This window comes from Selaginella moellendorffii, unplaced genomic scaffold, assembly GCF_000143415.4.
Source record: "Selaginella moellendorffii unplaced genomic scaffold, v1.0 SELMOscaffold_114, whole genome shotgun sequence".
Lineage (NCBI taxonomy): Eukaryota > Viridiplantae > Streptophyta > Lycopodiopsida > Selaginellales > Selaginellaceae > Selaginella > Selaginella moellendorffii.
The window spans coordinates 23588-37744 of record NW_003314375.1 but is presented as its reverse complement, the minus strand read 5'-3'; the positions used below and the strand labels follow the sequence as shown (position 1 = coordinate 37744).

General features: G+C 48.4%; 3 protein-coding genes and 1 non-coding gene across 4 annotated transcripts; 2 read left to right on the top strand and 2 right to left on the bottom strand.

The window, feature by feature from the left end:
* Positions 1–200: 200 nt before the first annotated feature.
* Positions 201–2047, top strand: LOC9634411 (calcium-dependent protein kinase 19). The gene is made up of 3 exons (XM_024664831.1): positions 201–596; positions 738–1694; positions 1755–2047. The coding sequence occupies exons 1-2, from the start codon at positions 222–224 to the stop codon at positions 1428–1430; spliced, it is 1068 nt and encodes a 355-aa protein (XP_024520599.1). The 5' UTR covers positions 201–221; the 3' UTR covers positions 1431–1694; positions 1755–2047.
* On the top strand, positions 1520–4655 carry LOC9660585 (subtilisin-like protease SBT3.9). Its single transcript, XM_002991030.2, has 7 exons — positions 1520–1694; positions 1955–1978; positions 2158–2325; positions 2435–2648; positions 2914–3552; positions 3602–3817; positions 3875–4655. The coding sequence occupies exons 1-7, from the start codon at positions 1520–1522 to the stop codon at positions 4653–4655; spliced, it is 2217 nt and encodes a 738-aa protein (XP_002991076.2).
* A 1855-nt stretch (positions 4656–6510) lies between these two features.
* On the bottom strand, positions 6511–7859 carry LOC9634409 (bifunctional monodehydroascorbate reductase and carbonic anhydrase nectarin-3). Its single transcript, XM_024664828.1, has 6 exons — positions 7652–7859; positions 7390–7598; positions 7083–7298; positions 6877–7032; positions 6763–6813; positions 6511–6711 (listed from the first exon to the last, which is right to left on the bottom strand). Exons 1-6 carry the CDS (start codon positions 7716–7718, stop codon positions 6652–6654), a joined length of 759 nt encoding a protein of 252 aa, XP_024520596.1. The 5' UTR covers positions 7719–7859; the 3' UTR covers positions 6511–6651.
* Positions 7860–8485: 626 nt separating this feature from the next.
* On the bottom strand, positions 8486–8557 carry TRNAP-AGG. The gene has a single exon. It is a non-coding gene; the product is annotated as a tRNA-Pro (tRNA).
* Between the last annotated feature and the right edge of the window lie 5600 nt (positions 8558–14157).

The window sequence follows — 14157 nt, the reverse complement described above, 5'->3', positions numbered from 1 at the left end:
TAGCAAACATTGTGATTTTTCTCATCTTTGCGAGTATCTTTGTATGATCAAAAGAACAAACTACCCGTCGTTGGTTTGAAAATCACGAGACGTTATTGTTAGCCGGCATATTCCCGGCGCAACCGTCACGGTAGAATATTCCGGCATCCCTTTTGGTCATCCAGTTCAAAAAGATGCCTTCCTATCAGGGTTTTCTTGATTTGTTACGCGTCGTTTTGGCTATGGCGGTGAGAAAAAGGAGCGCTGCGGAGCGCGACCGCGGCGGAGGCGACGGCGATCGCACGGAATCCTCGTCGCTCTCGTCGATCGACGACATGGCCTTCCCCAATCTGTCGCGTAAGTACGCGATCGAGTACCAGATTGGCGATGGCGGCCAGGGCAGGGTTTTCCAGGTGAGGCGGCTGAGCGATGGGCGGCTGTTTGCGTGCAAGAGCGTGAGGGTGGAGGAATCCCGCGAGCTCGATCTGGTGCGGCAGGAGGTGTCGATCATGAAGCTGATCCAAGGCAACGGCGGCGTGAGATTTCGAGGCGGCGGTGGTGGAGGAAAGGGGATTCCAGGTGGAGGAGGAGGTGGTGGTGCCGTGAGCCTCGTGGAGGTAATTGTAGATGATAATCGCGTGTGGCATCTTGTGCTTGAGTTGTGTGCGTGCAGTTTGCATGATAGGATCCAGAGAGAGCGAGGGCTTTGTGAGAGGGAGGCTGCGCTTCTCATAAAAGGCTTGGCTAAGGTTGTGCAGGGATTGCACGCTCTGGGGATTATCCACAGGGATCTCAAGCCTCCAAACATCCTCCTCTCTAGGGACTCCTTTCCATACGACGTCAAGGTTGCCGACTTTGGGCTCTCGGTGGCGTCCACCGGTGGTAAGCTGGATCACATCGTTGGAACAACCAAGTACTTGGCCCCCGAGGTGGTGAGGGACAGTAGATTCGACCAGGCGGTGGATATATGGGGACTGGGGCTCATCCTCTACGAGGCGCTGTCCGGGTTGACGGCCTTTGCGGGGCTCGACTCGGAGTTCGTGCTCGAGAGGCTGAGATGGGTCGACATGCCGGCTGATATGCTCGACTGGTCCGGCGTCGGGCTGGAGGCCAAAGAGCTGATTCTGGGGATGCTGTGCCTGGATCCAAAGAAGCGCTTGACGACGCAGCAGATTCAAACGCATCCTTGGGTGCTCAAGCACACGGAGGAAGGTGGCTTTGTTCCCAGGACGAGGATTGTGAAGCTCAAGCGGCTCAACGGCAAGTGGGTATCAGATCGAGGTGGTAGTGCCCAGCAGCAGCAGCAACAGCAACAGCAGCAGCAGCAGCGGCAGCAGCAGGAAAGAAAGAGGAAGAAGATTGAAGAAGCAACGAGGTCATACAGGAAGCTGAGACTCAGGTGTGTAAATGGTGCGTGGCAGGTTGTAAAGCCGTGTCCAGTTGCGGGGTAGAAGCCATCCACAGAGCTCGAGTCCTACCTCCGAAAGGGAGTATTGTTGGTGGAATCGGGTAACTCGACAACTCTTGTTGTAAGTTACTGATGAACTTGCAGCACAGGGGAGCCCTCGCCGCGCCTCGCCTCGCATCACGGATCGGAACACCTTTGACATGTTTTTTGTGTCGATCTGTGAGAAAAGCATGCGGGCGGGCTTCCTCTCCGGGGCTGTGCAGCGAGGAATGCAACGTTGTTCCTTACAGCAGCAGCGGCGGCAAAGGTAGGTGCAATTGAGCTCTCGTTTAGTTTGTTTTTTCACTCACGAAACTTAGCTATACAGCAAAACAGTGCTGCCGTGTCGCTTCGTGTAAAACGCAAAGCGCGCAAGGTATTGAATTGTATCGTCATTTGGAATATATGATGCTGTTTTTATTTCCTCCGTATACTTGCAGATTATAAGCTAAAGCCACACATAAAGGGAATCAAGTGGGGTTTTTCTTTTCCTTTCGTTTTTTCATAAGTTCTTTGTTTTGCTTGCAGTTCCAGCGATATCTGTGTGCTCGTGTAAACATCTTTCTAAACTAAATGACACAGTTTCGGGCTCTTTCTACATTGAAAGGGTGTGGCTGTCAATCTCGCCTCACTTTCATGACTCCCTTACTACTTAAACGAGTAGTGGACATTCTAGAGCTCACTCGGAAGGATGTTTCGTTTCTTCTTTGTGCTCCTGGTGCTCCTGGCAGATGCGCGAATGGAGGACCAGCTCAAGCCGTTCTTAGTCTCGCTCCCGGGGCAGGACCACTTCGAATCACTCCAGGAGCTTGCATCCCTCGACCAACTTGCGCATCTCAAGTTGCTCAATGGACTTCCTGGGCAAAGGCAGGCTGTGCACATCAAGAGCTATAGCCAAGGTTCCTTCTACGCTTTGATGACAGACAAGCAGGCCAACTTTCTCCGAAGTAAGTTCCATAGCCTTTGTTTCCAGTTTTTATATGTAACTTTTTTGCTCTACTTTGGCAGGAAGAGCGAATGTTTCAGTGCATTCAGCGCTTGACTCGGACCTTGAAACAACGCGGACGTGGACGTTCATGGGTGGAATCGATGGCGTTTCTGGTCAATGGGGTAGTGACTTGATGGCAGAGAAAAACCTGTCCGACTCCATATGGAGGTCAGCAGACTATGATCCAAATTATCTCTTCAACCCTGGAGACACGTCTCTGTGGGCCAAGACTGGGTATGGCAGTGACTCAATCATTGGAGTTCTAGATACAGGTTTGTGTACATTGATCCATTCTCTTTGGTTTTGAAGTTAAAAAAGCTTTTAATCTTTCCAGGCTACTCCCCGGGGTTCTTTCAAGACAAAGACATGTCTCGAGCCCCCAGGAGGTGGAGAGGCATTTGCGAGGCGGGACAATATTTCAAAAGCTATACATGCAATCGGTGTGTATATTGTGCTTTCTCTTTGCTTGTCTTCCATTTGTTTATCTTTCTCTCTGCAGGAAAGTTATCGGAGCTAGGTTCTTCCTTAGAAACGCAAGGCGAGTCCAAACATACTTGGATGTCAATTACTCTTTGGCGGCAAGCGACGTTATTCTCTCTCCTATCGACACAGATGGCCATGGAACGCACTGTGCATCCACAGTAGGAGGAAGGCAGGTCCACAAGACAGGATTAGCATCTGGAATGGCTGTGGGAGGAGCTCCACTTTCCAGACTAGCAATCTACAAAGTATGTTGGGGTCGATGCAATTATGCTGATATATTAGATGCGTTTGTGGCTGCCATAGGTGATGGTGTAGATGTTATATCTATGTCTTTAGGCTCTAGCTTAAAGGACGACGCTGGTAGTAGAGGTGGTTTACTAGCTTTTCAGAGGGGAATACCAGTCATTGCAGCAGCTGGAAACAGGGGACCAGATGGATATTTGTCAAATGCCAGTCCATGGCTATTGACTGTTGGAGCTTGCACATTGGATAGGGATTTTGTAGTTGAGATGGAATTATGGGATGATGAGCAGCACTTTTCCAGTATGATTGAAGTCACATCACTTAGTGACGGAGCTATCTGGCCGGAGGATTCCTTTCTAAGGTTCGATACATTCAACCTAACATACAACTCAACGACTCATACTTGGGGAAGGTATTACAATCTCCCACAATGTTCATTTTGCCTAAAGAGCGCTGTCCAGGTTTTGCGGTGAAAGCCATGAGAACATGCAAGGGAAGATCGTTATTTGCCATGAAGGCAACACTATTTATTCAGCACTTAATGAAGGAGAAGCTGCAGCGGTCATCTTAGTACACACCCCCTTCGTTATACGGCAAGACTTTGGAAGCCTCAAACCTGTATTCTATGTAAGTCTTATCGAAATTGACGTTTTAAATGGCTTCCTTAAAACAGCACGGTAAGCTACTTTTGATTATGTTTGATACATGGATATAAACATTTTTGTGCTTTGCAGATCACCCCGTGCCAAAATCTCAAAGATAAAAACTATTACAGAACTTACTCCAGCTTCCCGAGTTGCGGCATTCTCATCAAGAGGTTTGCCTGAGGAGTCAATCATCAAACCCGATGTTATTGCACCAGGTGTGGATATACTAGCTTCTTGGCTTCCAAAGGATAACACAAAGAGAGCTTTTGAGTTTTCAAGTGGCACATCAATGTCTACACCTCAAGTTGCTGCTATTGTAGCTATGTTAAAAACCTTACATCCAACTTGGTCCCCAGCAATGATTAAATCTGCAATCATGACCACAGCTTCTCCATTAGACAACACGGGAAAACCTATTAAAGATTATAATGGAGATGTGGCAACGCATTATGCTATTGGATCTGGTTTTATCAACCCAAGACAGGCAATAGAACCAGGTTTAGTATTGGATTACACTGGAAACTACGAAAATTGCATTGATGATTGCAACTATCCATCCATCGTTGTGGATTTATCAGGAGTTGTGCAGAAAGTTGTGGTTAATCGGACATTCACGCTGGTTAGTTTTCCACCTTTACCCAAGGATTACCTGTTATATCACTTCTTAAAACATGACATTCCTCCTGAGCTTAACGTGGACGCACTACGCTATATGTCTTTCGACCTAGAGGAAGGGCAGAGGATAGTGACTACATCCATCACTTTCTCTCTTCATGACACCGACCAGAGGATATTTGGGTCACTTCTGTGGAAGTGTTATGCACATCCTGGGTATAATGTTCGCATCCCCTTCGTTGTCAAAACTTAATGAATAAAAATTTTACTTCAGCTTTGTTCCAGATAACCTGCTAAGGCCATCCTCTTCAAGAACTCTCCTTAGGTCTGCAGATCCGGCCTGGTAATTGTTGACCTATCGAATTTTGATTTTCCCCGTCATGAGAAGAGTAGTCCAGCGAAGCTCTTGGCCCCCCCCGGACATATATGTTGTCCGGTCAATCTAAAAAGTTTAAACCTACTTTCTGATCGGCTAGCCCTGCCGGGGACGAAGACATCTCAGATTTGCATTGCCAAATCATCAAAGATGACTCCCTTTTCCAGACGTTTCATCCTCCATAATAAGGCCGGTCAAATTTGGTACGAACCTGTTGGATCCCTCAGAAGCTCAACGTCATGCATTCAAGACAAAAAGTGCCGCATGTACCAGAAGAACTTCCGAGGATTCAGTAACTTACGAAGATAGTTTATACTGGAGTATGTGAAAGTCATGTTCTCGCTGCGAAGTAGAGCTTCCCATCGGTAGCCATAGATATTTGGCTCTAAGAAAGAGACTTTCTTTCTCTGTCAACTCGCCACTCGTAATGTTTTCATCTGTGAACTCCTTTTTGTCCTTGATCGCAAATCGCAAACTATATTAAATGCAGCCGGCCTATTTCCCTGGATGTTTCTCTGACCTGGAGATTTGAAGCCTCCGGGCGCTATCTAGCTAGTTGCCAGATGAATGTAGGCGGAGATCCACAACAGACTGGTGCCAGACTACACCTGTAAGTGCAACATAAGCAAGCAATTCCACCATTATGCGGAGAATGGAGACTGTGAAGTGGTCTCTCCCAAGGACGTCGAGGGCCTTGCTCCGAATTGAGTGATACTTATCTGGCAGCGATCAAAGTGCTTGAGGAAAGCTTGTCAAGCTCTCAGCCTGCGCTCGAGCTGTGAGGAGCGGATTAAACGCTGACATATTCGTGTCCATCCCTCCAAGAAGGTCGTCTGGAACCAGAAGCTTGTCCTCAGCGCTGACACTTACTCGCTGGAGCAGGACTCGGGCAAATTCACCATCGAGATCTTCCCCGCGGCCACATCCACGACAAATCCATCGGCACCGTGGAGGTCCCGTTCAAGGAACTCCCACACGAGGCGCGATTCAACCGCGAGACCCCGTCGGAGATCCAGGACATGGCGTTATGAGATCCGGCGCCCCTCGGGAAGAATGGAAGGCGTCCTCAACCTCTCGGAAGTGTCGCCACACAACAGCAGCAGCAGCAGCAGCAGCAGTCCTTCTGAGCCAAGCTCCCCTCGCACCTAACCCCATGAACTTGGAAGTCGATCATTCTGGGTGGTGGTAACTTCCATTGTAGGGCCGGACAAGCAGTTCAATGAATAATCAATTGACGGCTTGATCAATTTTAAAGGAAACCATCTAAAAACATGTTTCAACACAGCTACAAGAATTACTGAAACGTTTCCTCTGGCTTCAGAAGAGAAAGAGAATTATAGGAAGATAAATTTATTGTTAACCTATGAGATAATCAAATAAATGAGGACGTCCAGCTGGGACATAAGACGTCCTACAACTCAAAAGATTTGTAGTTGGCTTTTGCTGATTTCGGTTGAATCCTAGTTAATCTTGAAAAAATTTAGAGCAGCACAGCATATTCACTTCTAAGAATCACAGAAACGTTTGCCCTCGCTTCAAAAAACGATAAGGAATTAGAAAGAAACAAAAAACAACTTTAAGACTTACTCCTCAAGATGCTTGCTTGTTTTTCCGTCATCAAAGCATAGAAGGAATGGACGGGATACAAGTAGACAGGACGCACTGGGCCAGGAAGCGTATCGAGCAATTCCACATAGAGCGTAATATTCTCGGGTTCTGGAATCTGGAACACTTTGAGATGGTAATCTGGATGTATTTTGAGCTGGTCTGCATCTACTAGGAGAAGCACCACAAGCAAGAGAAATATAGACTTCCACATAGTGCTATTGCTAGGTTAAAAACCGCGTGCCCTAATAGGACTAAAACGAATCTTCTATTTATAATAGCTTATTCTTCTTCCAAACAAGCCATGTATCGATCTGTTGTTATCACCCTGTACACAGAATGTTAGAAGCTGTTTATTGGCGCGTGAATTAGTTCTTACATCGAGGGCATTCATCAAAAGCCGGTACTGGGCTTTCGAGATCGTTCGTGGCTGCAACATAAGAACCATGGTCAGCGGAAAAAAAACAAAAGATTAAGGAAATAATTTGTTTACTCTTCTCAACACGCTCCATGTCACTTGCTCGGTGCAGGGCGGTGATGTCAGTGATCCAACATATCTGAAGAATCGCTTGCCTCCAACATTAAGCAGCGAGGGATCCACCACTTGAACATCTTGCTCGCCACTCAGCTCAGGTAGAAAATGCTCAACCTTGAAAAAACCTCTCAGAAATCACGAAGAAAACCCAGATCTCTGTTTACCTGATCGATAAAAGGGTCGTCCTCGGATCCAATCGTGTACATGACGGCGACGACTGCAAGCCTGTTGTCTTCACTCCTGTGGACGAGATGCCCCTCGACTGCGAGATGCTTCCCATTCACAGTGTGCTCGCTGGGAGCATGGATATGATACTCGCTCACCCTGTACAAGGTGCCATCGATGATGAGCGATCCCGATGAAGAATCGCCAAACTCGAGCTATTGCACAAACAGAGAAGAAAAACGAGGGGCCCGAGCCATGATTAGATGGAGATCTTTCGGAGATGAGATGGATTCAGGAGATACATACTGCTATGTCGTGGTCGAGATTGGTGAGAGTGGCATTCGTTGGTTTGTATCTCGTCTGGAGCAGCTTCAAAGAGCACACTGGTTGGAGCTCCTCGGATTGAATGTCCACCGGAGATTGCATTCTGCCGCTGCTGCAAGCCCTCCATTCTTGTCTCAAGTTTCCCCAGTTTGCCTGGCCTCGAGTCCCATTCGAGTAGTCATACTCCTCGGCTAAGAAAAGAAAACAAGATATGATCGATTGATTTCGCTTGAAAACTATATACCTGCTTGTGCGATGATCATGGCTTGTGCAAAAACGAACAGCAATAGTATGAGATTGGTTCTCTCCATCTCTCCTCGTCTCAAATCTACACCTGGTTTCGTTTGAGACGCAAGAAAGAAAGAAAAATATAGAGTAGCTGCTTCCTCCTCGAGTGATTTGCTTCCCTGGGTCCCCAGAACGGTCCTTAAAAATATAAAGGCGACGTGGGAAGCTACTCAGCAGATGGATACAAAGTCTCGAATAAACTGCCGCTGTTCTGGACTAGATCTAGGAAATGCCAATAGGAATTTGGCCCTACGCTCCATGTTTCGTCGGCCAAGTTTCTTTCGTGCCCAAGAAAAGGCCTCGATTGCAACATACAGGAACTTCCCCAAGCCCGTGTAAACGCAATCGCTCACTCGTTTCCACGTCCTGGAGAAAGTGGAAGGGCCTGCTCAGTCAATAGTGACTGTTGACTTTGGTCGTGCACGAGAGCGTATGAATGTGCTTTATTTTTTCTCTTGTTGCGGCCTTCTGGACTGTGCCGCCAAATAGGGAGAAACCATATTCTTCCTTTGGAATTTCGTATTTTGTTGGAATACATCCCTGCCTATTAGTGTTTTTGTGTAGGCAGTAGCTTCTCTGCTTCAGAAAAGATGGGCCGGTTTGGAGAAATCAAACGCGGCATCTGGCTATAGAGAGAACGTTCCATTCTAAAACTTTATGTGTCACGAGGAATTTTATTCTGGATGATGATGTCAGGTGACAAACATAAACAGTTTGGCATTTTCCTTGAACATATGCTTGCAGCCTCCTAGAACTGCGCTGCTCGATCTACCAATTCTCGTTAAGGAATGGGGCATTCCGAGAATTGAACTCGGGACCTCTCGCACCCTAAGCGAGAATCATACCACTAGACCAAATGCCCATTAGTCAGCGAAATTTCCATGTTTTCCGTACGGATGATTGAACAAAAAAAAAAGCATCAGCATCAGAATATTGTGGGGCGTTGGCCTCTCAGGTACGTTTTTGTCCCGAGGATTTGGGCGCTCTAAAATGAAATGCGAGCTGCGCGGGTGTTCTTCACAGTGTTTCTCCTCTCTTCTCTTCTAGCCTGTCGAGAATGGCGAGATGCATGGAGGATTTGGGTGTTCCATGGCGAGGATTTATGACGCGGGCGTTCTTCCACAGTGTTTCTCCCCTTCTCAGCATGTCGAGGACGGCGAGACTGGCGAGCATGGCGAAGCAAGACATTATGACGCGGGCTCCTGGGCCCGGCATCTGGCGAGAGATGGCACAGAATGGCGACGATTTGGGCGTCCTGGCCATGGCGAGGCAGGCCAGGCGTTCTTGGGCGAAGATCTGGGGGTTCTTCCAGTGTTTCTCCTCTTATCGAGAACAGCGAGTTGCATGGCAAATGGCAAGGACTTCGACGCTCTGAGCTTGATTGTTTGGAGATGGCGGTGAGCGAAGGGAGCCAAGATCTCTCTTGGAAATGGCAGAACAAAGCACTGTGAGGTTTCGGGTGTCTTCCCCGAAGACGTTGCATTTGGAACGCGCCTTTCTTCTCGGCGTTGAAGAAACCGCATTAGAACAAGGACCTTGGAGCGGGAACAGTTCAGATGTCTGATGGCGACTGACATGGATTACCGGGCTTTGACCGCGAGGGACAAACGCTCTCGGGAAGAACGAACGGTAGACGAGGTCGTTATATCCGACTCGCCAACACTGACAAGAGTCGTCGCCGGACAGCGTGGGATTCACGTTTCTCTTCTTGCTGAGTACCTTTGGCTTTGTAGAAGTGAGACGTATTTAGATTTCCTTCAAAGGTTGCAGCTTGGGTCGACTGGATCACGGCTGCCTCCAGTGGCTCGACTCCCGGCCAGAAGAATTGCAACAGCTCTTGCTCCGAGCTGGCTGTGTGAGGTATTTATGGGCTAAGGGATCACAAGTCAGAGGATCCCAGTCTTGTTGTCAGTCGCCAGGGTCAATGGCCGGTTGTTCCCGCCAGAGCTCCGGGGTGATCCAAAAGGTAAGCAGCCACTTCTCTGAGAGCGGCAATGGTCCCTCTCTTCAGTCCTTCGCCATATTGTGGACAGTGGCAGCCTCTCGGATTGTTCCCGGCAATCGATTGATCCAGCATGATGCAGTCCCGGGAGAGAATCCTTGATCCAGCTTGGCATTGATCTCCCTGAGGATTTCCAGCTCGAGAACGTGTTGGGTCGTTTCCTTTGTGGGGCTCGTCTCTTTGCTGCGAATGGATTTGTCGAGAAAGAGAGCGCTCGGTTGTGTGTGGAAAAAGCATGGCCTTAGTCTGAGGGCTCTCTTTTTATTTGGTGTGTTCATCATCCATAGCAAGCTCTCTCTACAGAGCGTTTATCAATGGTGACTACCATTGTACAAAGAGGGCTCTGATCGAGATTAGAGTCTGGGGTGGGCTGCCAGCCAGAGATCCAATCACGTGCCAACTACATACTGTGGCAGGTTTTCTTGCCACGAGGAGAGAGTCATCGGTCAATCAGACCTCTCAAGATCTTCATCCTACTGACTTTCACTCTCTCCTCCAGGTTTTGCTCTTGAAGAAACTACATAACCACCTGCAACAAGAATATGTAATGTAGATCACAAATGTCCATCTTGGACCTTTCTTAGAGAGCTTGGAAGCTCCAATTGCCACCCCATTGGCTACACAGTTGGAGCCACAGGGAGACGATCAACCTGCACAGCGGCCACGCTATTGAATCCAAGAGAGTAATGTCTCGGCCACAGTGCCTCTTACAAGCAGCCAACTCGGGATTCCTGGTCCTGATAATGCACAGCTACAACGCCTACTGAATGCACTGGATCGTTTCTGCTCTCTCACTGGCCTAAACCTTGAGAACACTCAACGTGGGAAAAGACGTCTTGGGTTACCCCGGTATGGAAGTGAAGGCTCACTACAAAAACATCAAGAGCTGGATTAGCATGAGGCTCCGCTACGATCACCTGGCAGGCCTTCGTCGAGCATCCTTTCAAACAACTCCCCGTGTCTTTCGCCATGAGCGAGCTCCAAGTCACCACGAGCTTCCTCCTTGCCAGTGACTCGCAGGATCGTCAAGGCAAGCGCACTTGCTGTAAAGACCCACAGAGAGCTCGCTACGTAAGTCCTGCCTTCCAGTCCATGCCTGCAAATCTTTGCATGGAGCTCTTTGCCAGCTTCTAGCATTGGCAGAGAAGGAAGAAGGCCAGGAAGTGAGAGAAGAGTTTGTGAAGCTAAGACAGCTTGAGCAAGGGATGGCTGTTCACTCCCAGTCTGATAGGGATGTATGCCGAGTGTGCAAGTCTGAGCTGGTTTTCAATAGAATGAGGTGTACTCTGGGCGGCACTTATCCTGGGATATGCAGCGAACGGTGACGCAGTGATCGCTCTAGAGCTCGTTGAAATAATGCTGTCCAGCGGATGTCAGCCAAACTCTTGGACTTTCATTGCGGCACTGGTCGCTTGTGAGCTTGTGCAGACCATGAAAGCAGTGACGAAGCTTCTTGGGTCTGGTCCTTGCAAGTGAAAACACAGGCATAGAGCCTCCTCGCTCTCTCTGTTTTGCACGTAATCCAGCATCAGTGCGTTCCACAGCACTATGTCCGGATGTAAGATCTTCTCAAAGACTGCTCGAGCATTAGCTTAGGCTCCCACATGTCATGCACATGTCAACCAACAAATTTGTCCCACTCAAAACCCACACTTGCAAGCCTGATGGTGACGAGCCATATAGACAAGCTTTCCATCGTACCTGTTGCTTCCTCTTCGGCTCCCAAGCTCAAGCATGTCATTGAAACGGCAATGTAAGTCCCTTTGTGCTAGCCTCCATCCTGCTAAACAGCTCTAGAGCCGACTCATCATCCCCAGACTCCACATATCCCTATATCACAGCGTTTCATAGCATCATATCTCAGTGTCGGTTGTTCTCAACATGTCCATCAGCGAGCTCACCACAGACATTTCTGATCCAAATCCCAAACCCTTTGGGACAACCCAAACAAATTCTGAAGAACAAAGCGACAGCTCCAAGGATCAGTCAGGATCAGAAGGAGAAACTCCGAGCAAGAAACCGAAGCCAGCATCTCAACAATCAGGCTCAGCTCACTCCAGCAACACCAGCTCCAGCAACAAACACTCCAACGATTCAACTCTACTTTGCCGCCGCCTCACATGCAACACACCAGGGAATCCAGCTCGAAAGCTGCTGCTTTGAGAGCACCTCATCATCAGCGACAATGAAGACAACTCACACCAGCTTCCACACTCACCCCAGCACCTGGATCCACTCGAATCAGCCCCAAAACCGACAACTTCTCACCAACAACTCAACATCTCTAAAGGAAAACGTTAGCTGCTCACCAAGAACTCGGTTTCTTCACCAGCTGAGAACGTTATTCTCACCGCCCCGACCCCCTTGACACGCTCCACGAAGGAAAACATCAACTAACTTTGCCGATCACTCACAGAACACGCAACCATGCCTCCTCAAGCAAGTGGCGTCGGTCCAGATTCTTTGAGGTGGTTGGAGATGAGTGTTTCGGATTGAAGCTGGATGAACGGCTCAGATGTGGCGCTGAAATTAATGTATCGGTTGAACGGCCCAAATCTTCCGCTTGAAATTTTGTTGAAGGGGCGGAATTTTTGCTGGTGCTGGTCGCGGCATTTGCTGGAGGACACATGGTTGTGTGTTCTATGAGTGATCGGCCAAGGTAATTGATGTTTTTTTTTCGTGGACCGTGTCGAGGGGCTGGGATGCTGAGAATGATGTTCTTAGATGGTGGAGAAACCGAGCCCTGGGCTATCAGCTGGCGTTTTTCTTTGGAGATGTTGAGTTGTTGGCGAGAAGTTGTCAGTTTTGGGGCTGATTCGAGTGGATCTGGGCACTGGGGTGAGTGTGGAAGCTGGTGTGAGTTGTCTTCATTGTCGCTGATGACGAGGTGCTCTCAGAGCAGCAGCTTTCGAGCTGGATTCGCTGGTGTGTTGCGTGTGAGGCAGCGGCAAAGTAGAGTTGAATCATTGGAGTGTTTGCTGCTGGAGCTGGTGTTGCTGGAGTGAGTTGAGCCTGATTGTTGAGATGCTGGCTTCAGTTTCTTGCTAGGAGTTTCTCCTTCTGATCCTGACTGATCCTTGGAGCTGTCACTTTGTTCTTTAGAGTTTGTTTGGGTTGTCCATGGTTGCTTGTTGGGAAGAGCTTGGTGTAGAGCTACCAGCAGTGGAAACATTACTGTCTGCATGGTTTTCTTGTTGAGTGTGGTGAGGATGGCATGGTCGAGAAGCTTGAGAAAGAGCTCATGGAGATGATGAGCCACGTTCACACATTCGCCATTGAGTAGAGCTTCGTAGACCTCTACTGTGCGCTTGCCAATGGTGCGATCCGTTGGGCAAAGTTCGTAGTAGAGGAGGAGGGCTTTGAGGCGATCCATATGCTGCTCCTTGATGTCCTCCCATGTGAGCTCACCAGTAATCTCTAGATTCGCTTTGATGATTTGCTGTGGAACTTCTCCTGAGAATTTGAGCAGTCCCTTGTTGGAGATTTTGAAAACGGAAGCGATTCTTGCTGGGCTGATCTCGTTGCCACTGTCAGTTATGGTGCTGTTCTTGGGGTTGAAGGAGGTGGCCAGCTTCCTCGCCAGATTTTGGTCAGGGTGTGTCAAAAAGGCCTTGTGGAGAAGCTCGAATCCATGGTCCTTGAGCCAGGCAGTTGTGTCGTTGCTGGGGAAGCCTAGGAATATGGTGCATGGTGCCGGGGTGGATGAGCTTGCATCATTTTCTGTGATCGAAGTGCTTGCCCCGTTAGGGTTTCTGAGACCCATAACTTTTGGTTGGCTGATCGTATTCCTGGTGATGAACGGTAGAGATTTGTTGACCAAATGACTTGGCTTAATTGAAGATTAATGGTGGAGATTGCTGATGAAGTTAACTTGGTGTTGATCCAACAGTAGATTTGGACTTAGAGATGTTGTTTGTTGCTGCTGTTTGTTGTTGAGTTGAGTTGAGTTGTGTCAAATTGAGTTGAGTTGAAGCTTGTCTGTTGGGGTGATTGTTGACTGTTGGTTTCGGGGTGTTTGTTGGTTCGGGTTGGAAACTTGCTGAGGTGCTGATGCTGAATATGGCAACATGATATGGTTGAAGCTTGTTGAGGTTGACAATCTCAATGAAGTCTTCGGTGAGTGTGCTGACTTTGGTGGTGCCGTTGGGGTAGAGTGTAATGATTTTGAAAGGTCCTTGCCAGATGGTGTGGAGTTTTCGGCCGAGTTTGCCAATGGGTCCCCAGTACCAGAGAACATGATCGTCAACACTGTATTTCAGAATGTTGTGCTGGGATGCCTGTCAGTCGTGCCAAGCTTTTCTCTGTTTTTGGATGGTGTAAAGTGTCCAGAGGGCATTGAGTCGAAGTTTGTCAAGACGTTCGAGTTGCTGATGCCTTTCTCAAATGTGTGTTGGGTGTTGAGATTATACTTGACAGTGACTTGCATGCTTGGGATGATAAATTCAATTGGCGTGAGTGAT

Bases quoted from the DNA above. Each gene is read 5' to 3' on its own strand.
- LOC9634409 (XM_024664828.1), bottom strand. From the start codon at position 7,718: ATGGAGAGAACCAATCTCATACTATTGCTGTTCGTTTTTGCACAAGCC. The intron at 7,033-7,082 runs GTAAACAGAGAT...GGTTTTTTCAAG, and splicing joins ACGACCCTTTTATCGATCAG to GTTGAGCATTTTCTACCTGA. The intron at 6,814-6,876 runs GTAAACAAATTA...CTTATGTTGCAG, and splicing joins CATGGAGCGTGTTGAGAAGA to CCACGAACGATCTCGAAAGC.
- LOC9634411 (XM_024664831.1), top strand. From the start codon at position 222: ATGGCGGTGAGAAAAAGGAGCGCTGCGGAGCGCGACCGCGGCGGAGGC. The intron at 597-737 runs GTAATTGTAGAT...AAGGTTGTGCAG, and splicing joins GTGCCGTGAGCCTCGTGGAG to GGATTGCACGCTCTGGGGAT.
- LOC9660585 (XM_002991030.2), top strand. From the start codon at position 1,520: ATGAACTTGCAGCACAGGGGAGCCCTCGCCGCGCCTCGCCTCGCATCA. The intron at 1,695-1,954 runs GTAGGTGCAATT...TTTTGCTTGCAG, and splicing joins CAGCAGCAGCGGCGGCAAAG to TTCCAGCGATATCTGTGTGC. The intron at 1,979-2,157 runs GTAAACATCTTT...TGCTCCTGGCAG, and splicing joins AGCGATATCTGTGTGCTCGT to ATGCGCGAATGGAGGACCAG.